Source organism: Protopterus annectens, chromosome 4.part0 (genome assembly GCF_019279795.1).
Source record: "Protopterus annectens isolate FY-2018-M chromosome 4.part0, PAN1.0, whole genome shotgun sequence".
Taxonomy (NCBI): Eukaryota; Metazoa; Chordata; order Ceratodontiformes; family Protopteridae; genus Protopterus; species Protopterus annectens.
In genome coordinates this window covers 83808186-83830081 of record NC_056733.1, presented here as the reverse complement: position 1 = coordinate 83830081, position 21896 = coordinate 83808186, and the positions used below count along the sequence as shown (strand labels likewise).

Here is a 21896-nt window from a genome sequence, read left to right as displayed (position 1 = left end):
GTCACTCCACAACTAGTACAAATATGACTATCATTGTGCATATTGGAATGAATGACTTGAGACGTACCTCCCTGGACTACATGAAAAGAGACATGGAAGAGCTCTCAGATCATGTGGCCCAGGCAAGTATGACCCGAGCCCTGAGTAGCATCCTGCCTTCACCCAGAGTAATACCACAATATAAGGACAAAATGATTGACTTCAACAATTAGCTAAACTTCTGGTGTCATTCAAAGGGGATCCAGTATCTGTCTGCCTGGGATGACATGATCGACAGACCACGATGCTTTGCCAGAGATGGTCTGCACCTGTCGCCCCTGGGATTCAGGTTACTGGCAAAGGCTCTTGCCACCCCTATAGTGCATTTTTTAGGCAAAGTTCAAAGGACAAAACCACCACCGTAACTGGTACAAGCATGCAAAATCTGAAGGTAATGCTACTCAATGCTAGAAGTCTAAACCTCAAAATGCACTCTCTCGAGGTACTCCTAAAAATGGAGAACATCGATATCTGTGCAGTAACTGAGACCTGGTTCAAGGCTCCAGAGAGCACCCCTGCAATACCAGGCTATAACTCTTACCACACTTTTCACCCACCAAACCAGGACCTAAACACTAAAGGTGGAGGAATGTCCATATTCACACCAAGGATATTCACACCACCAGGCTAGTTGCCCAACACAATGAGTCTGAAATTCTCCAGGTACAACTAACAATAGATAAGACTGCAGTCCAAATTGTAGCTTGCTACAGATTCCCCACCATGCCCCATGATTCTCACTACACCTTTCTAAATATACTGGAAAATATTAAGATACAACCAAACACCCTAATACTGGGTGATTTCAACTACTGCCATTAACTGGGAAAACTACTCGTGTACCAACACCTTTGGCCAATGGTTATTGGAATTCATAAATTCCAATGCCCTGGATCAACGAATCCTTAGTCCCAACAGGGGCTCCAATATCCTAGACCTGGTCATTACCAACATGGGAAATCAATGTTCCACACCTATGGTCACCCTCCTCATTGGTCAGGTCTGACCATAAGCTAATCACCCTTGACATCCACATCCCACCCCCCCATAAGGAAACATCCATAAAAAACTTCTCCAAAGCCAACTTCATGTTACTCAGGTCAGAAGTGAAACTTCATGACACCCATGCAGACAGGAACTGAAAATTCGACTGCTGAATCATGCACTAAGGCTCTGTACGAGCACATCCACTTGTGTATGAATCGTGCCATCCCCAACAGAACCACGATGCTCTCCTCCAAAAAAAGGAAGCCAATCTGGTGGTCCCCTGCCATAAACAAACTTTACAACAAAAGGAAGAAACTGTTGCAGAAGAGAGGAAAATCCCAGGATGCAAAAAACTCCCTTACCAGCCTCAGTAAGAAGCTGAGATCCTGCATAAAATCCTCCAAAGCTAGTTACGAAAATAAAATTGCCAAAGATTCCAAAGACAACCACATGGCATTCTATAGCTATGTCAAGAATCTAAATGGCAATGCTCAGATCTGCTCTGAGCTACAACAGAATGGCATTAAATATACTGATCCCAAAGATATTGCCAATATCCTGGCAGATCGATTCAGTGTAAACTTCACCCCCCTCTCACCCCCTTAAAGGGCCCATCTCAATACCAAAAAATTGCCAAATTCTGGTAATAACAGCCACACAGATAAAAAAAACGCACTCTCCAAAGTTAAGAATACAGCATCCATGGGACCAGACGACATCCCAGGTTGTGTACTACATGAACTACAAAATGAACTGGCACCTCACCTAAGTGTCATGTTTAATCATAGCCTTACCTCAGGCTTCATTCCCACTGAGTGGTGCACAACTACAGTTATACCACTCCACAAGGGGGGGGGGGGGATCCACCTTGGATCCCGGGAACTACCGCCCCATCAGTCTGACGAGCCTGATCTGCAAGGCCATGGAACGTATTATCATGGAACTTATAAACAAAGACATTGGCAACCTTCAAACACTGGACCCCACACAGTTTGGGTTCGTGAAGGGTCAATATTGTCTCCTAAACCTGATTGACTTCTTCAAATCAGTCTCCAGAGCCCTGGACAAGGGCAAGATGGCCCACACAGCCTGACTGAACCTTACCACGGCCTTCAACACCAACCGCCACTCTGGAATCATAGATAAACTTACTAAGCTGGGCATTAATCTCTACGTCACTCGATGGGCTGCCAACTGGCTTACTGACAGAACCCACAATGTAAAAGTAGCCAACTCCAAATCTGGCAACAGACAAGTGGAGTACCTCAGGGGTCAGTCCTGGGACCGCTCTTGTTTGGCATCTACTTCTCTGAAGTACAGGCCAACACTAAGGAACTCTGGCTAACAAAGCTCGCAGATGACTGCAAACTGGGAGCCATTATTGAATCCCCAAATGATGTGGACATTCTACAAAAGGGTCTTACAGAAACAGATGCTTGGTGCCAGAGCCATGGACTCAAGAAATGTATAGTCATCCCCTTTGGGAAAAAAACATGTACCCATGAATTACCACATAGGTGGCAGTACACTAAATACAGAAAGTGTGATAAGAGATTTAGGGACACAGGTGGACAGTAGTCTCACCTTCGATAACCACATTGCCACAACAGTCAGGAAATCCTTCTATGTGGCACACATCACTAAAGGCTTTTCATCCAGAAAAAAGGAGGTCATTGTCCCACTGTACTCATCGGTCATTAGACCCATTGTAAAATACAACGCCCCGTTTGATATGTACCTCTGAAGACATCTGCAACAACTGGAAAGGCCACACCTCACTAAAAGAATCACAGGCTTAAAGCAGATGCCTTATGATGATTGTCTAAAAAAAACTCCACCTATACTCTATCGCATATCTACTCAGAGGTGGTTTCTGCTTGACATACAAGGCCATGTCAAATCCAGAGCTGTTGGACATGCTACACTTAAAGAAATCCCAATCCCTCAGAGACACACGCTCCTGGGATCTAAACCTTGTCATCACAATGAACAAAACATGCCGGAGGGATAGGTTCCTGACCCAGAGACTCCACAGACTCTGGAATAGACTGCCCATACATGTCAAGCAGAGCACCTCCTTGGTCCTCTTCAAAAGGAACCTTGATGATTGGATGGGAGATAGGAAATTTACCCTGGGGATCACATCAGTCACCCTGCTAGAAAGGGGTCCAGGGAAGTAAATGCTGTGGGAAGAAATAGCCAGGGAATTGTTATGGCTAGGCTTGTATAGGCCCTAGGGCTGGATAGCCTAGTACCAGCCTATGAACCTAAGTACACTTACTGGATGCTAGCAAAGTAGAAATTGGGTGCACCTATAAGAAAATCAACTAGAAAAGGTGAAGAGAAAACACTGACTGGGAAGAATCCCAACAGCTGTTTAGCAGAAAACAGTTCAAGCTATCTAGCTTTGGTGCAAGGGATTGCTTCCAGTAATTTTGAATGAAAAGTAAACGAAATGTACTCAGAGCTGAATAAAATAACTGAAACACTAAAGGAGCAAGTTTATCAACTAAGATATAACAAAAGGCCGGATAAAATAGAAGAAGCTTTAACCAGCTATTCAGATGAGTTGATAAAACTTCAAAAATCAGTGGTCAAAACGAAGAAAAGTTGGCTGAGTATTAGACTTCTCAAGAACTGTTTAAAAAATTGTAAAGTTAGAGGATACAGCATGCAGAGAAAACCTGCAATTTTCTGCTGCACCAGAGAAACTGGAAGGAAAAGACTATATTAATTTTATGAAAACACAACTAAGCAACTTGAGTGGTATTCCACAAATGGAACTGTTAATTGAAATGGCATATCAAGTACATGCTCCAAACCTCGTCATGAGAAAGCAGCCAAGACCCGTATTTGTAAAGATGCAATCATACCAGTAGAAAAAACTGTGGCAGAAAGGAAAATTTTAAAAACTGAAGACAGCAGAGTTTTTATGGAAATGATCATTCACTGTACACCAAGCAGAAGGAAAGCAAATTTATCCCGGAAATCCAGGAATGTTGAGAGGCAGAGGATAGATTCAAGCTGCTGTAACCAACCTGTCCTCAGAATATTTTTTCCTGGAGGATAAACAATTTATGATTCAAGACAGTATAGGGAAGAAATACAAAAGTTTGTCCAATGAAAAGTCACCCATTAAACATGTCACTCTTCTGACAACAAAGCTCATAGTCCGACTTTGCCAGTGAAACCTTTTCCAATTTTCCACAGGAGAATTCTTGAGACAGAAAAAAGCACAAGAGCTAACTGGAAGAATCATCAGTACATTGGACTTGAACCAGAGTCTGGTGTTGGGAGATGGAGATGAACAGAAAGACCAGCAACATGGAAATTAGTGAATTAATGTGAGAGATCATCAATCACATTTGTGAAATATGGCTTTGCACGAAAAAGTGGCTGAGAAGGACTACTTTTATTGACTTTAACTTGTGGGTGGGCTGTAAAGCATATACCCCACTTTATGTCATTAATGTTTAGAAGTACACTAAAAATAAAAGTAACTAAGTAAACAATTTTTGTTCTTAATATTTATATAAACCATTTCACTATATAAACGGCATGTTATATAATAAAGCAGATGTGTGTAGTAAGTAATCAGGGGTATATTAAATATGAGGTGATGGTGAGTCTTTTCAGTGAATGTTGTACGTGATAAAGATATTACAGTAAACAAGTGCTTTTTAATTTTAAGAAATATAGGCATTACAATGTAAAAAGGAGAAGAAAGGCTGGACAAAGGCAAGTTAATATGCTGTAATCTCTGGTTGTTGTGGTTGGGAATGGGCTGTAAAATTACACTGATTACATTATCTGTAGAGTTGAGATGTTTTCTCTTATTTTTGCACAGGTGAATGTGCTGATTAATGTCCTTGGCTTATTCTAAAAACAAGCATTTTCTATAAGCAAGTAGGTTTGCAAATTAAGACAGAATAATGACTGCCATGAGAAGTACTCGGTTTCTTGCATATGCAATAATATTAGCTTTTTTTTTCTTTTAGCAAATGGTCAGTAGGATTTAAGTAGTCTGTAGCTGATGGAAGCTTTACATTCTGTTCTTATGTTTCCTTGGAGACAAGATGTCTACGGACGCAGGCAGTTAATCATGAGAGTTCTGAGCATTGTTTGTAGAGGGAAATGTAAAATTTTAAGGTACAAGGGCAAGCAGTTAAGTAAAACAAGTTTGAAATGACAAGTGAAGAGTAGCTTACCTAGTACCCTTAATAGAACAGTGTACAAGTTAGTTTTATTTAAAGATAGCCAGTTCACTTTTTCTTAAGAATAAAAGTTAATGTATGGTTTCTGAAAGCATACAAGCTGTTTTTCAAATCTGTGAAGGGAATAGAGATATGAAAAGCACAATCACTGTAAATGGGAGCACTTTAGCATGGATAACCTTAACTTTAAGTTAGTTAATGCCTGTGGGTGCAGTTGTCAATTTGGGGCAATTGTTCCTGTCAGGAGGGCTAGGCTTAATTACTTGAAGATGTACATAGTTTTGTGCATTTGTTCTAGGTTAATAATGTTATAGGGGTGTTCTGAAATTTATTTAGTTTTTTTTTTGAGGGTTTTTATTAAACAGTCTTCAAAATGTGACAGAGGTTCAAATGGAGATTACAAGAAACAAATGCATAAAAGATCAAAGTGCCAAACATTATTGTGTGTGCATACAATACAAACATTGGAAATAAACATTCAAAAAAGCATTACTGTACAACAGGTGGGAACAATAACTTCTTATAATGGCTATGCTAGCCATATTATTTTGGAATGTATATGGCCTTACAGGTATAGAAAAAAAAAAGCTCAGTGTATTGAATTTTAATAAAAAATGCAGAGTGCCAGTAGAAATGCTGCATGAGAAACATTTGGAAAGAAATACGTATGTTAAATTGATAACGTATATATCAGGATGGATATTCAGTGGAATATTAGGGACAAAGAAAAAGGGAAGTGATAGAAGATGAAACAAAAGATAAGGGTACATTTCTGGTAGCAAAGGGCTACTGGCAAGTGAGGAGGATTGTGCTGGCATTTACATTTCACCAAAAACTGCTATTTTGGAGCTTAAGAAATTTTGTGGAGAAATAACCAGCTTTTAGCAGGGAATATTTATAGGTAGGGACTAGAATTTGATTTGGAACCGTGAGGGTGTACATTTGTGGAACCTAGAAAGGAAAATATAATGAGAGAGGGTAGATTTCTGAAGAAATTTCTGAAGACATTTATGAAAAATTTGGTATGTAAGACATTAATTCAGTAGTACATGCTTGGACAGAATTTACACATTATTCCTAAAGGTACAGTAACTGTGCTAGATTAGACAAATTATATTTCACAGGAACATGTGCATTTAATTGAAAGCTTAGGCATACATCCAATAACCATTTCAGATCATGCACCAATAAAACTAAGCTAAAATGCTGGGTAATGCAGTCAAAATGAGACATTGGTGCTTTCCCATCGACCTGTTAGAAAGAGAGGTATTGAAGAAATGGGTAATGGAAATTATTCTAGAGTTATTAAGGAAGACGGAACTATTTTTCAGAAGTTGTAGCTAGTAAGTGGGATAAAATGAAAATAGAGTTTAAAAGAAGAGTAAAAATAAAAGAAAAAGAGACGAGGCTTAAGTAGTAATATGAATTATTTAGATGAGCTGACAAAGGTTAAAGTATTGCAGAATAAGGGAAATTTCATAGAATAAGAGGCACAACTGCAGAGTGCTATGTATAAGTTTAATAAGATTGCTGTTAAGCAAATGTTTTTTGATAACTTCAGAGCACCATTTTTTTTGCACAATGAATCAGGCAACAGAAGTAGAAAGGGTCGTAGCCAAATTCAGAGAGTCTATAACAAGGGGAAATAAGAGTCCCTGTACAGGTATTAGAGATATTGTGGAAATTTTATAAAAAAATTGTATAAAGCACAGAAATATAGACATCAAGAGAGATTACAAATGGATATATTTTTGAAAGACTTAAATATGTCAAGGTTAGATGAGAATGAGCTCAACAATTAATTAAGATAGGAGAAAATGAGACGGAAACAGTTATGTATAATCAATCTGCAGGAAAGTCTCCAGGAATGAATGGTATTCTTGTGGAAGTTTAGAAGTCAGGAGGGAAGAAAGTGATAATGATCTAGAAGGTTTCATCTAACAGTATTTTAAAAGAAGGAGAACCATCAACATCTTGGAAGACAGCTGTGGTGGCTATAACACCCGAAGATGGGAAGGACCCATCAGACCCAGTTTCATATAGATCTATTTCAATTTTAAATGATGATTGCAAAGAGTTTATGCCTATAACAGCTAAAAGAATGACAAAGGTGTTACCAGAATTGATAGATATGGATCAATGTGGATTTGTGGAGGAGAGGCAAATATCTGACATTAATTTAACAATGATGTCCCAGTGGGAATCAGAATGTAAGAAAATACCACTGTTGTTGGTAGGTCATGATGCAGAGAAAAGCAAATGACACAGTAAGCTGGGATTTCATGAGTTGGGCAATGAAAGCATTTGCATTCCCTGATACAATAAGGTTAATCAGGGGACATATGTGGGATCTGAGGCAAGAATTAAAATGAGAGGGTTCCACTCTGATATTGTGCCTGAATAAAGGAACCAGGCAGAGATGTCTTCTTTCCCTTTTGTTATTTGCTTTATAGAGTCATTGGCAAAAAAAAAAAAAAACATAAGGGACTTAGAAATTCAAGTATATAATTGGTATGGCAATCAAGAAAATTTGGCTTTATTTGCAAATGATATTCTGTACCTGCTAAATCCAGAAAAGGACATCTCACTGTGGAACATCCTGACAGCTTCAAATCTTTTCAGGATATAAAATTAATGAATTAAAACAAAGGCTATAGGCATAAATTATGTACTCACATATGAATTGGTTCAGCAACACCCATATTTATGGGGACACAATAAGATGAAGTATTTAGGAGTATGGATTAAAACAGCTTCTGTTATGGCAGCTAAGGATATATGAGAAGAGACTACAAAAAAGATAACACAAAAACTCAGAAACGTAAAGCACTTGTTTATGGATATGGATAGTGAGATGCAAGCAGTGAAGATATTTTTAGTCCCTTTAGTTTTATATACAGGCAATTTTACCAACCAGAGAAGTTTTGGACAATAATCAATAGAGAGTTGGAGGAATTTATCTGAGCGGGAAGAATGCAAGAGTTAAGTGTGATAACTTGACTGTTCTAATAGAACAAAGTGGTTCAAGGCTACCCGATTTGGTGGAAAATGTTAAAGCTAAGCAATTAAGGCTCATAAACACAAGCAGAAAGTAATCATTCAAACTGGAAAGGGTTCATAATGAAACAGGTGGGTAGAATAAAGACAAAGTGATATTTTGGATGCAGATCCTTAAGAAAGATAACAGCCATACAGAATATTGTATTCATCAAGTAGCAGAAAGTATTCTAAGAACTAAGCTAGCATCAGAATGCAGAAATATTTTTTGATAGAGATGACTGCAAGTAGGACTACAGAGAACAGGCAAGGGGGGGGGGGGCTGGAATTTACTGGAGAAAACTGGCAAAGAAACCAAGGTATTTGGAGCAAATAATTACAGTGGGAAAGCTAACAGAATGGGATGAGGCTAAGAAGACATTTGGATTGCAGGCTAGAGGCTGTCTTCCCTACCAGTTATTAATATCAAAGTATAGGTAACGAGAAAGGGACAGGGGAATTCATAAAGAAAGACCTGCCCTGGTAGAGTTTTTATTTATTTATTTTTTTACTGAATCTAGAACAGAAGCTGCTATTAAAACAGGGATAATTAGCAGAGCATATAAAATATTGCACAATACCCAAGAATCAATCAGAGGTGGTTAAAAAGGATTGGGAAGAGAGACTGGATAAGCAATTTACAAGTGAACAATGGGAGGACATATGTATGGCTCTCAAGTATGCAACAAAGTCTAGAAGGTTTAGGAGTTTTTCTTGGAAGTGTTTGCATAGGTAGTTCATACCCCAAGCAGACACTGAAAACTTTTCCTCTGGTAGATGTCAATTGTTGGAGGTATGATGGGGAAGAAAGAGGTAACTGAAAACATATGTTTTGTGGGTGTAATGAGCTGGCTGATAAAAATTCCCTACATAGTACTCTGTCAGAAATATTGTGTGAGTAAATGGGTGTAATTAAGGAAATTACTCTTTTAAGCTGGGACACCTGTTACTTGGTGGCTAGACATCTCCACAGTCAATATACACATTGCGGGGGTGGAAAAGGACTTTTAACCTTTCAGTAAATCATGCTTGCAGTTTATCTACAATGATGACTTCCTTCTTTAATGGGAGTGACAGCAGTGAGTGTGTATGAGGAGTTCAGATGTGTACACTGTTCATTGCTTAATTCAGAAAAGTAAAGACTATACTTTTTCTCCATTCCAACAATACAATCCTTTGGCATATCTATGTTGATCCATGAAGGTCAATCACACACTGACTGACACGATACTGCTGCCCAGTGTCAGAGCCCCCCCCCCCCAAACCAAAATGGGCAGTATGCAACAGGCAAAGTTTTAATATAGGCATGCATGCTTCAAGTAAACACATTATACAACACACCTAGCAGAGTTTTTCTTACTGCATGCTTAGCCTACATTCCCAGCTGCTAGAAGGGCACAGGCGAACAATGAGCAAAGCATAATCTACAATCTCCACCTGCTATGGAAAGACACCCCTGGCACGGAGATCAAAATCTCTTCACCTAATATTTAGTTCCTCTTGTTGACTTCAGGATCTGGAATACAGTGGTACAAACAGATGCCCTGCTTCAGTATTGATAAGGTGGTATGGCAATTATTTTGTGGTACAAAGGCATCCTGGAATCTCAAGTTGTGAAATTACTGCTAAAACTGTGGATATACTTCACATAATGCAATACATTAGACCCAGTAAATAATAATATGCTCAAGGCAATGTGTTCCAGATTCATGAAGTCCAAGCAAACCTCACTGCTGATATCATACAGACTCGGATTCCTGGGCAAAAGCTCATTTGCTGTGCTTTAACTACCTGAAGATTGATCTCAAGATGAGCATATGGAAAATGTTTGTCCTTCACCATGGTCTGAAAGGCAGCACTGTGCTTCAAATTCAGAGAATATGGTTTGGCTCGCTCAGCCTCTACTTACAAAATGTGCAAACACTGATCAAATAATATACCACCTCACTCCAGCCCTGAACCCCCCCAACGTGCTCCTTGGTGATACCTAAAGAAATGTTTGAACAAGTATTGCCCTTTCTGATAAAATGATTCTCATTCATCTCTGGAAATAAACAATTTGTTCTATAATAAAACGGTCAATATTTAAAACTGAAGCACATTCAACATATTGTCTCAACAAATTTTATGATTTATGTCAAAGGAAACTAAATAAAAACAAATAAAATGCTTTGCAGACAGCATTTGTTTTCTGCCAATATGGGTAATACAGAGTTAAGAAAGAACTTACGCAGTTGGCAGGAAGATGAAGAGCAGCTTCGTACTGCAGTCTCACCCTTTGTGACATCATCGCATCATCCTGTAACAAACAGAGCACCATTACTAAACATGAAAGGGGTCACTATGTTACTGTCAGACACATATTGCAGCTTGTTAACAGGTTCCACCTTTCTCGAATTGGCCACAGAGTACAGCTTTCATTAGTTACAAAGGCACAACTTCAGGCAAGAGTGCCTCAGCTCTGAAAGAGCTCATTGTTACTTCTTTACACTACAAACCTTGTATGAGGTAACAAGGAGAATGTGAAAAAAACACAGCAGGAACATGAAACCTTGATGGGGAATATAGTAAGTTTCAAGGACTTAACTGCAAAAAAATTCAAGACAAGGATGTGAAATTTCTAACTCAAATTGCAAAGTTAGAGCTAATCTGTATTCTGAACATGGCCTGGAGTTGGAGAGTTTCAGAACTTCTCACTTCTGTTAGGAAGCTATAGAACTGATTTTCTCAATTTTAATTTATACCAGTTAGACTTGCATGCTCCACTGTATATAGCTTTGTGGTATGTGGCCCATACAAAGAAACACAGACCCAGCAAAAATAAACAAACTAAAAGGACAGAAACAAATGATTTGACCCAATTAGCCTGCCCATTTTCTTACTATCCAGATAAGCTGCAGGACCTACTCAACAAACCATGAACAGCCTTCTAAGCTACTAATCGCAGTAATCATGCCACAAGGGGTGCCATTTGAAAGACAGAAGTCTATCAATGCAACCCTCCAAACAGTGAGAATTTAAGTGTAAACAGGGGTAATAGATTACCATTAAACTTCAGTATCTCTGTGCATCCCCTCTTACTCTGTGGTACAGCAATCTTAGTATTTTTTTTTATTAACCGGGAAAGTCCAACTTGGTACGAGCCAATTTTCAGCAGAGGCCCGGGGAGAAATGCTCCAAGCACATGTCTTTGTAACATGGGAGGAAACCGGAGCACCCGGAGGAAACTCACACAAATGCAGGGAGGACATACAGACTCCGCACAGAAGGCACCCCAGCCGAGAATCGAACTGGAGAACCTCTTGCTGTGAGGCGACAATGCTACTACTGCGCCGTCCACATATATATTATATAAGTAGTAGTGATGACCAGGTGTGTCTGCAATAACACTTCAAACTGCAACAACTACAATAAACCAGAATTCAGTGTATTTTGCTAAAATCAAGGTTTAATTTTTCAGCTGTCATGACTTGCAGTACTGGATCTTGCACTTCTGACAGGAAGAATTTTATAGTAAGTACCCATTAATCCTCACACTGGACATCCAATGTGCTTGTGAGTGTTGCTTCACTGAAGCAATTTTTTTTCTGCACACAAACTGCGATACCAAGTTAATGGGGAAAACACTGCAGTTTTCCACCTGCTGATAATGTAACACAACTTAGTCTAGTTGTGTGTCTTCAAATCCACAGAGGAGTGATGCAATGACAACTATTGTTAGTCAGCAGATGGCTTACATTGCCCATATAAAGACTGTGAAATTAAAGAAGACAAGTGTGAAAGTGAATCACTGCACATGCATAGGCAGCAAAGTAATGAAAACAGCCAGTTTTCTAACACAGCCCTAGTTCAGTCTAGTTTAAGTACACTAAAAGTATTGCCCACTACCTAGGTGGCACTGTCTTGCACAAACACAATGACAGCACTGCGCACTACACAAGGGACATGCAGAGTAACAAAGGTAGACATTACCCAGGAGGGGCACTGTGCAGTGTAAGCACATTAACAGCACTGCACATTAATCAGGGGGCACTGTGCAGTGTAAGCACATTAACAGCACTGCACATTAATCAGGGGGCACTGTGCAGTGTAAGCACATTAACAGCACTGCACATTAATCAGGGGGCACTGTGCATAGGGTTACCACCTGTCCCACTTTGCGAGGGACAGTCCCTCTTTGGGCAGTTGTGTCCTGACCAAAAATACTAAAAATGGCAAATGTCCTGAGATTGTAGGACATAATTGTGTCCCATATTTTATGTAATAGTTGCATAAAATAGTTATATCTGTATGTAAAATACCTAAATGCTACAAGAAACAGAATAAGCAACTAAACTGCTATGTGAATAAGCTTTTATTTAGGCAAAAAAGTAAAGTTCTATCCTTTGTACTGACTGTGGGTATGTGTCGGCCTGTAAAATCTGATGTGTGTCCAGAAAATGTCCCACTTTGGCCGTTTGAAAAGGTGGCAACCCTAACTGTGCAGTGTAAGCACATTAACAGCATTGCACATTAATCAGGGGGCACTGTGCAGTTTAAACACATTAATGGCACTACCCCCTCCTCACAGGCCACTGTGTACTACTCTGGGTCACTCTGCAGTGTAAGTACACTAACAGCACTGCACCCTACTTAAGGGCACTGTGTAATGTAAGCACTGTGATAGCACTGCATACTACCCAGGGTCTCTTGACAGTGTAAGAAAACTAACAGCAGGGCACATTACCCAGGGGGTGTTGTGCAGTCTAAGAACACTAACAGCATAGCTCACTGTCCAAGTGCACTGTGTAGTATAGACATACTAATAGCACTGCACACTTTCCAGAGGCAGTGTAAAGTCACTAATACCACTGAAGCAGAAGCACACTAACAGCAATGCATACTACTCCTGGGGTTCTCTGCAGTGTCTGTACACTAATGGTGCTACACACTGCATAGGGGCACTATGCAATGTAAGCAAAGGGCAGTGCTGCACATATTCTAGGGATCCATGAAGTTCATGGAGTGTGTACAGGCTACACAGTGAAGCACAGGAAGAGTAAAAATGCTGCCTCTTTTAGGGGGGATTGCGTGCAGAGTAGTAGTATTAGTCAATGATAGGGATCCCTCAATGCAGTGTGGACAGATTATGTGATTCACACTATCAAGTAGATCTGTGCAGGCAGATTAACACCGCTGAAGAATTAGAGGGCTCTGCAGAGGAATTACCAGTACTGGTTAAAGGATTTCCTCTTGTCATGGGCACCTCTTAGGGAAAAAAAACATGTGTTGTATTACACCAAGAAACAATACATAACCTGCACTCATAAGAACAGCATTCTGTATGCTCATTTCTAAAGATGCTATCAGTAATATAAAGGAAGCTAAATGAATAAGCTGTTATTCCATTCCTCAGTAGTTGATCATTCACTCTGCATACAACACGGCACAAACCTCAGACTCTACATTCAAGCAGTGTGCATGAACCTTAAATATTCTCATTTTTGTTTAATTATTCATGGTGTGTAAAGTTCATGAGGTTGTACTTCGAGATAAGGTTACACTTTCTTACCCGGACACCGATTTGGACTTCTAATGAGAGTGCCTACGTTTGATATTTGCTTGCATAGGGAAGGCTATCGCTATTTCTTATTTCAGCAAAATTTATGGCAAAGTAGGTAGGCTACAAAACAAGGACTTGCTTTTACTAGCATTAAGTAAAAGGTGAGATTCATACAGCCATTTGTCAAGAATCAAAAAACACTTCAGAAGCTTTTCTGCCACAAAAGGAATGACAATGTTATCTGCATATTGTCCCATTAAGTGGTTACCAGTGTAGTTAAACAGAAAATCTGTGTACAGGTTGAAAGGAAATGGCCCTGAAATTGACACCTATGGAATTTCTTTACCACTCCTCAGCTCAGTGGGGTGTTATTTTCTAGCTGAGCCAGTCCAATACAGAAAAAGCCCGACTACAACTCATGTAACTAGAAATGAATTAGCAGCCAAAACTGAGAGTGGCCTCATGTAACTAGAAATGAATTAGCAGCCAATACTGAGAGTGGCCTCATGTAACTAGAAATGAATTAGCAGCCAAAACTGAGAGTGGCCTCATGTAACTAGAAATTAATTAGCAGCCAAAACTGAGAGTGGCCTCATGTAACTAGAAATGAATTAGCAGCCAAAACTGAGAGTGGCAGGGAGAGCTGGCATGCCTATCCTGGAGGGAGCAATTGTCAGGGTGTAGATGAGTTGCCAATTAAGAAATGGTGGATGCTCGGCCTTGGAAGAACTTCCAGGTCAGGCATGCAGTATCACCAAGGAGACAGTACTATCTTATGATCTAGGTAAGAGACAACTTCATAGGTTACACCTCACTGTTCAAGTCTCAGAGTATATCACCATCACACCATGGGGGATTGAGCTTGAGAAAAAGCTCCAGTGTTCAGGACAATGTACACGACACTGCCAGCTGCGAGATCTTGCATGAGTTTGCATTTAACTCCTCAACTCACCAGTGTCCAAGGTGGTCCCAACTTAGGGAAGGTAGGACCAGGGACATGCACATACCAAGGACCAAAAACAAATATCTAACTGAGGTAGCTGCTACAAAACTTTAAGGCAATGTTATGCATCCCTATTACAGACAGCTGATGTTTAAGGGCTATGTGGCTCATGGTATCAAAAGCTTGCGATAGGTCCATAAAGAAGCCTAATATCCCTTGGTCTTTGACAATTCCATCTCTTACAAGATCAGCAAATTAAGCAGCACAGTGACTGACAAACCCTAGAAGAAACAATGATGCATTTTTCTTAAATTAAAACGTTTCCATATTGTCAACTGCTGGCGCACTATTCAAGCTAAAGTTTTCCAAACTGTGCTTAAAGCACTTAGTCTGTATTTATTTGGCTCGGTTGATGTGACATCCTATTTAGGGGGTACAACACGTATCTTTTCAAATGGAAAGATTTTACCCTTTCTGATGCTTATGTCTGCATGGATGGTAAGAGGAATACAGCAAGTGAATATGCTGCTAATATTATAAATGTTTCAGACAGGCCAGGCACAGCCTGAAACTGCAGCCTTTTTTAGAAACTTTATAACTATGTACAAACTTCTTTTTTCTGAACTATGGTATCCAGCTTTAGGAAGAGATTCTGTTTTCCAGTAGGTGTTCTACTAGAGACATTTTGCACTGCTTTCTCAATGCAATTTCTATGTAGCTCAGTGATGTTCCTATCAGAGACAGTACGGGATAGCATTGTTTCTGGATTCAAGAAGGATTTTGGTGACTGAGTGCTGATCATAAAAATCAAAACATTTCTAAGTGGTCTTAGACTAACCCTTTTACTGTTTGCAGTGTTTCAGGGAGGCTTGAGATTTGTTCTGAGTTTGGTCATTCCCGAATTTGATTCTGTCAACTGAGTGGTTTTAAAGTGTTTGCCTTCCAAACAGAGAGGCACTGTTTACTTAACAGCTGGAGCAACACGGCACAGTTATTAGCAGATACACGCTGATGACAGTGCCATCGTTGGCCCAGTGACATCTGTACATCAGTTAAGAACATCCCCATGCACAAACACAGAAAATACTCAAGGTAAGAGAAGGGGAAACAAAAACAAGACTCAAGAGAGCTGCACCAAAATTATTAAATATTAAAAGCAGAACACAAAGCCATCAAAAGTACGAGAATTCAGGCACTCCAGGGCAGACTATTTCCAGTTTGTAAATTTAAATCTGTATTATTTTTTCCAGGTGAGTTTCTCTAGGAGTTTTGCTGATTATAAATTATAAACTGACAGCACCTGGACTTATCTGATGTCTACAGGTAGCAACATGCCTTTTTCATTTTATACAGTGTTTGTGTAGTGCAAGGCCACGGTGGTGCAGTGGTTAGCGTTGTCGCCTCACAGCAAGAGGTTCTCCCGTTAGATTCTCGGCTGGAGCGCCTTCTGTGTGGAGTCTGCATGTCCTCCCCGCAGTGGAGTGACATTTAAAGACATACAGGTAGGTACGTGCGTGAATGGGTGTGCCTTCTTTGAAGGTTGGGCGTTGGGCTGGCAACTCGGCACCATAAAAATCCAATGCCAATCATTAGTGGACCGAAGTTCCGCTATGGCGACCCCTAACCGGGAAAAGCCGAAAGACAAAACGGTGTTTGTGTAGTGCATAATAATGTTATATTAACATAACAATTACAGTAGAGAGTTGATTATCTGAACGTCAATCCAAACCAGGCTTCCAAAGTTTTTGGGTAGGAAAAATCAAAACGTCTGAATATGTAAACATTATATGTACTCTCTTGAGCATGTTTTTGAGCTTGTAGACAGCTTGTGTGTGTGAAAAATATTCTTTATTGTCCACTGGGATCACTTACTGGTTGAAAGGCATGCAGAAAAAAACAAGATTTTAGAAGTTTTTTATTCCGGTTCACTTATATGTTTGATTATGCCAACTATCCTACGTCCCAATTAGTTCAGATAATCGACTCTCTACTGTAGAAAGAAGCCCATAAAATATCCAGCTGTTCTTGACAGTCCACTTGTAGCAAAACTGGACTAAGTCTATGCTCTACTATTAAGCCTTAAAAGCTAGGATCTCCTACAGCACTGCAATTTTCTTGGCGTGCCATTAGTTCTAGAAATCTACAGTCACTGCAGCATTTGTCTCTGTGGTTTCACAACAGTGTAAACAGGTACTGTGCCACAGACAGCAAAACTGCTATAAAGGAACAATAAACCTTTAGTCTATTAACTGCTGAAACAACTGCACATTCCTCATTTACAGGTGCTGTTGATCACATCAGGCAATCTAGCCAGGGGTTCTCAGATTTCAGAATGGAATTAAGCTCTTAATTTAAGTGCGTCAATCAGAGATTGTGATATTTAAAGGTTAATCAAAACTAAAGTCAACATAATTTTCACCATTGCACTACCAAATATACTGAAAAAACACTTTCCAGTAATTAAACAGCCATCCACTACCCCGCCCAAGTAATAAGCAATAACTGGCTGATATGAGAGTTTTACTAACATTTTGTTATGGAAATACTGCTAAAGATAAATGGGTATGTATATTACTACATTAATCAGTGAAGTTCTTTTCTGTGATTTTCTTTTTTCGCCTGTCCTAACAGAGTGTGTAGGCTTATTTCTCTGGTAAATAACTGCCTACTCCATCATAGGCGCCGGAAGCTGTTAAAGACTTGGGGGGTGGAGGGTGAGAGGGGCACTTAATGATCTAAAAAGGGCAATTTTTTATAACTATTTACTACCACAACATAGGCTTACTTGGAAAACATTTTAAGCTTATCCAATTCCCTTTTAGGGCTTGAATTAACATTTTCTGATTGGTCTTACCTATCCCCATCGCTGATATTGTATATTAGCCCTAGTGAGAGTAACTGTGATCATAACATAGATAATTTGAGGGGACCCATGTAAGGGATGCAACATTTAGGAGTGGCCTCTATCCATTAGTGGCATGATGGGCAATCCTGGAGTACATTTTCTATTAACCATCCTTAGATCCAAGTTGCATCTGAATATGGACGGATGAGCTTTGTTTTATTTTTATGGAGAGTCTGTTCTGGAACAGTGGTAGCCTCCGTGATATATATCCACCTCTCCACAACATTCAGTTTAGATACCTGGACTGAATATTTCTGATGCCATTTGACTTGCTGATGTTCAGTAGGTCCATATTTATTAGGTCAGAGGATGCCTTGTATGCCAGACATGTCACCTCTAAGCACTCTGTAGGATACTGAGTATAGTAATAAATCTTTGAGGTGGTCCATGCAAGACCTATTGTTTAGGACTTGTATCCTTTTAGTAAGGTATCTCTGAAGGTATTCCAATTGTTGCATGGGGCTGGGCAGATGCATGCCAAAGTGGGCATTATACAAAATGATTGACCTAATGAGAGCTTTGTAAAGGGGGGCAAAAACATCTCTAGATCTAGTCACAATCAATTTGTTTATAAGCTGTGCAATATAGAAAGACTTTCTTATAACTCGGGGCACATGTTGGTCAAAAGTTAGGTCACTGTACACACAAGTTCCCAAATGCCAAACAACTGGATCAGTTCTCAGAGGGTATTGTCATGATTTTGACACCAGTTATCTGGGACAAACCTTCCTGCATGATGGTTAAGTCATTTGGGGATTCAATAACTTCTTATAGCTTACAGTCATCTCTTTGGTATTTCCTTTTACTTTTGAGATGTATATGCCAAACAGAAAAAGTCTCAGCACCGAACCCTGAGGAACTCCACTGATGACTGGTCTCTTCCACTATTTTGATCTCCTCTGCATCCTGTGAGCAAGTTGGCAATCCAGCTAGTGATGCAAGCGTTTGGCTCCAGCATTATTCATCTTTTACACTACACCTGAGTAGGGGATTGTGTCAAAAGGTTTGGCCAGGTCAAGGTAATGTGGTGTGAACTGTTTTACCTTCAACCATTGCTTTAACAAGAGTAAAGCTTAAAATTTGCCCATCATTTTGAGCCTTTCACACTTTCCTCTGGACTGTTTTCAAACACATTTTTAGGGCCATGCATATATGTATGCATTCTTTGATTCACCTTCCTGATTGTATTAAATTATATTCCTTGTATAATACAGCATCAGTTGTTAGAATGGGTTTTAAATTTGTAGTTTTGAGCAGTCTTCTAGTAAGCAATGAAACAAAATGTATGAACCAATAATGATAAAACTACCCATTAAGAAAAATTTCAACCACAAAAGGCTACTCAAACTTCTGTCATTACAATCCACCAATATCAGTAAATATGCAAAATCTCTGCAGAAATAAGTCATTTAAATAATTCTACATTAAAGGGATCTCTAACTAATGAAGGGGTTGCTGCTAGAAAACAACTTTATATTTCATTGTTTCATCTACAAATAAAGTGGCTGTTGCCCTTGAAGAATAAATTGCCTATGTTACACTAAAAAAATGATAAGCTAGAAATATTGCAATAGGGAATGGATGGCAAACTAATAGGTTCATAGTTACTAGTCAACTCCTCCAAAGGAGAACATTCAACAGGACTGCAGCATCCACTCCCCTTTAAAGTACAACACAGTACAGAATCAGCGATCCAGCTGCATACTATGGGAGTAGAACCCACAGGCTTCTGCATCACAAGTAAGGCTACTACCTGTTGTGCTACTAACAATGCAAACAGACTGGAATAAGCAACAGTAAACTGCTCTTCCCCTGAAGCTCTCAGCTCCTTGTAAATTGTTTTTATTCATTTAACATTTGTTTTCTGGTAAAGTTTGACTTGGAACAAAGCCAATTTGCAGCAGAGGCTCACAGAGAAATGTTTCAGACCATGTCTTTGTAACGTGGGAGGAAATCATGGCACCCAAAGGGAACCCATACAAACACAGTGAGGACATACAGACTGCACATTGAAGGCACCCCAGCCAAGAATCAAACCATATAACCTCTTGCTGGGAGGTAACAGCACTACCACTGCACCATCCACGTGACACAACTAAATCTCTGAATTTCACAGCAGAAGAAATCTGGAAAAAAACAAAATTTATTTTGGGGGGTGGGGGGCAATGGCCCAAAACCAGGGACACATTTTAAATATTGCTTGCATAATCTTAGAAATTTGCTAAAATAGTGTTTTATGTTACCATGTATTTCCTAAAAAGATAGGAAGACTGAAACCTAAAAGGCTATCATTATTTAGTGAATTCCGTTCTCACTGATTTGCCACAAATTTTAAGAGGAACAGACCAAAAGTATGAGCCAAATATTCTGTGAAAATCTAGACAGTTGAGAACTAACTCAACTCTCTGAATCACAAGTAGTGGTATGGGTAGAGAATACAGGCCCTTGGCTTCTGCCAAATTTCTACAGAAAACTGTCAGCATGGTATGCAAGTTTGTACACAAACTGCCAAATGCACACTCTGTCTGATGAAGTTGCACATTCTTTGTGATTTTTGAAGACAAAATTGATAACTCAGTCATTATATTTGATTTTAAGGTTGTATTTTATTGGTATCTGTATTTTTTATTCTTCCATTAGTAAACAGTATATAGCAATTATTATTCTGTACACTAAGTAATGTCATATAATGTGTACTTATTTTATTGGGTGTACATGGAACTCATGAACCCAAGGGCCAGAATTTGATGCCTACAAATTATTTTTTTTATTTTCTGCAGTTAGTATGCAGGATTAAGTTTGTAGAGCCATTGATGAGATTCAGACTGTAAGACAGACTTTGTTTTCTTCTGTCTCTGCTTACTATTTAACCCTGAGCAAGTTAATCAATCAAAAACTGTCCCCGAGTAATCTGAAAAAATGTAATATGGATCAATGCTCTGCACAGTTAATAAATATAAATAAATAATGCCTGCCTGGGCAGCCAGATGTACAACTGTTATTGAGTTGATCAGATCTGAGTTTGGCTTATGACAGAAAACAGTCTAGTGACTAGTCCAGCAATCCAGTCGTGACATAGAAATAAATAAAAATAAAAATAAAACATGTATAAGATAGACAGACAAATAAATAGTCACACAGACAGATATAACAGTTTAGTCAGTCAGCTAATATGCTCAGCCTGCTTTAAGGAGTTGAAGTAGACCAGATTAGCTGGAAAAATAAATATGTATACAGTAATGTGTGGTCAGGTCTGAACTCCAGACTCTAGACCTTTAATACAAAAAATCCTAACTACTAAGATGCCCTGCTTTTTTTTTTCCAAAAGTCTGAAAATTTGTTCAGAAAAGTGACTCTGAATTTGATAATGCAGCCAGAGATAACCTAAGGTCCACCTTTTATAACCAGACAAATGCAGCACTGAGTAAAAAAGTATTTATTTGCTAACCAGGATAGTGTTTAGAACTGCTTGGACTTTTTGAAGACCCAGCTCTGGAACACTGTCTGGTTAAGTTACTTGCTCAGAGTCACATGGTAAGCAAACTGAGTCCGTCAAGAATCAAATCCTGAACTTCAAGAAGCAACTCATTAACAGGTCATAGCCTTAATTCTCTGCACTAATTGCGAAACCTGTGATGTGGTAAAGATAATGCGAGAACTGTGTTGCTTGCCCTTACCAAGGGCAAAGGGTGAAAGGGGTGATAAAAAACAGCCAGAAGAAAAGTAGTATGCATTTAGATTACCATGTTACACTGCATTAGACAGACAAGCAAGGTAGAGGCTGGTAATCTATTTTAGTGCTACAGCTTCTTAAGGGCTGACCTCTGTACTAACTTTTCCATCATACATCACCAGAAATACAACTCTGCCTGAAAAGTTGCATCCATCTTAGCGTCTGTCACCTATTTTTGTAATTATAGCGTTTTTTTATGCTCATTTTGCCCTTTCTTCCTTGTTTTTCAGGATGGGACCCAGTCATGTTTGCGCTTATTGTCTATGCATCTATATTATACATTCCATCTGTCTTCTATATTTCACTGAAAAAAAGATCATATTCACTTAGCTTCTTCTGATATACCAGAGACTCTGTTCCTGTCACCATATTAATCACCTTTCTATGTATGCACTAGTATTTTGGCCACTATTTCCCTTTAAGGCTTTCAGAATTGCACAGACCTCAAGTTTAAGGCTAAACAGTGACTGAAAAAAGTTGTATTAACACATTCCTAT

General features: G+C 39.3%; 1 protein-coding gene across 1 annotated transcript in view; it reads right to left on the bottom strand.

Annotated features, from left to right (window-relative positions):
• Positions 1–21896, bottom strand: part of LOC122800215 (UDP-GlcNAc:betaGal beta-1,3-N-acetylglucosaminyltransferase-like protein 1) — a gene marked incomplete in the record, with an annotated part of 1890971 nt that overhangs the window by 660816 nt on the left and 1208259 nt on the right. The window contains 1 exon segment of the mRNA XM_044069711.1: positions 10507–10575. Coding sequence (XP_043925646.1) covers positions 10507–10575 — 69 coding nt within the window.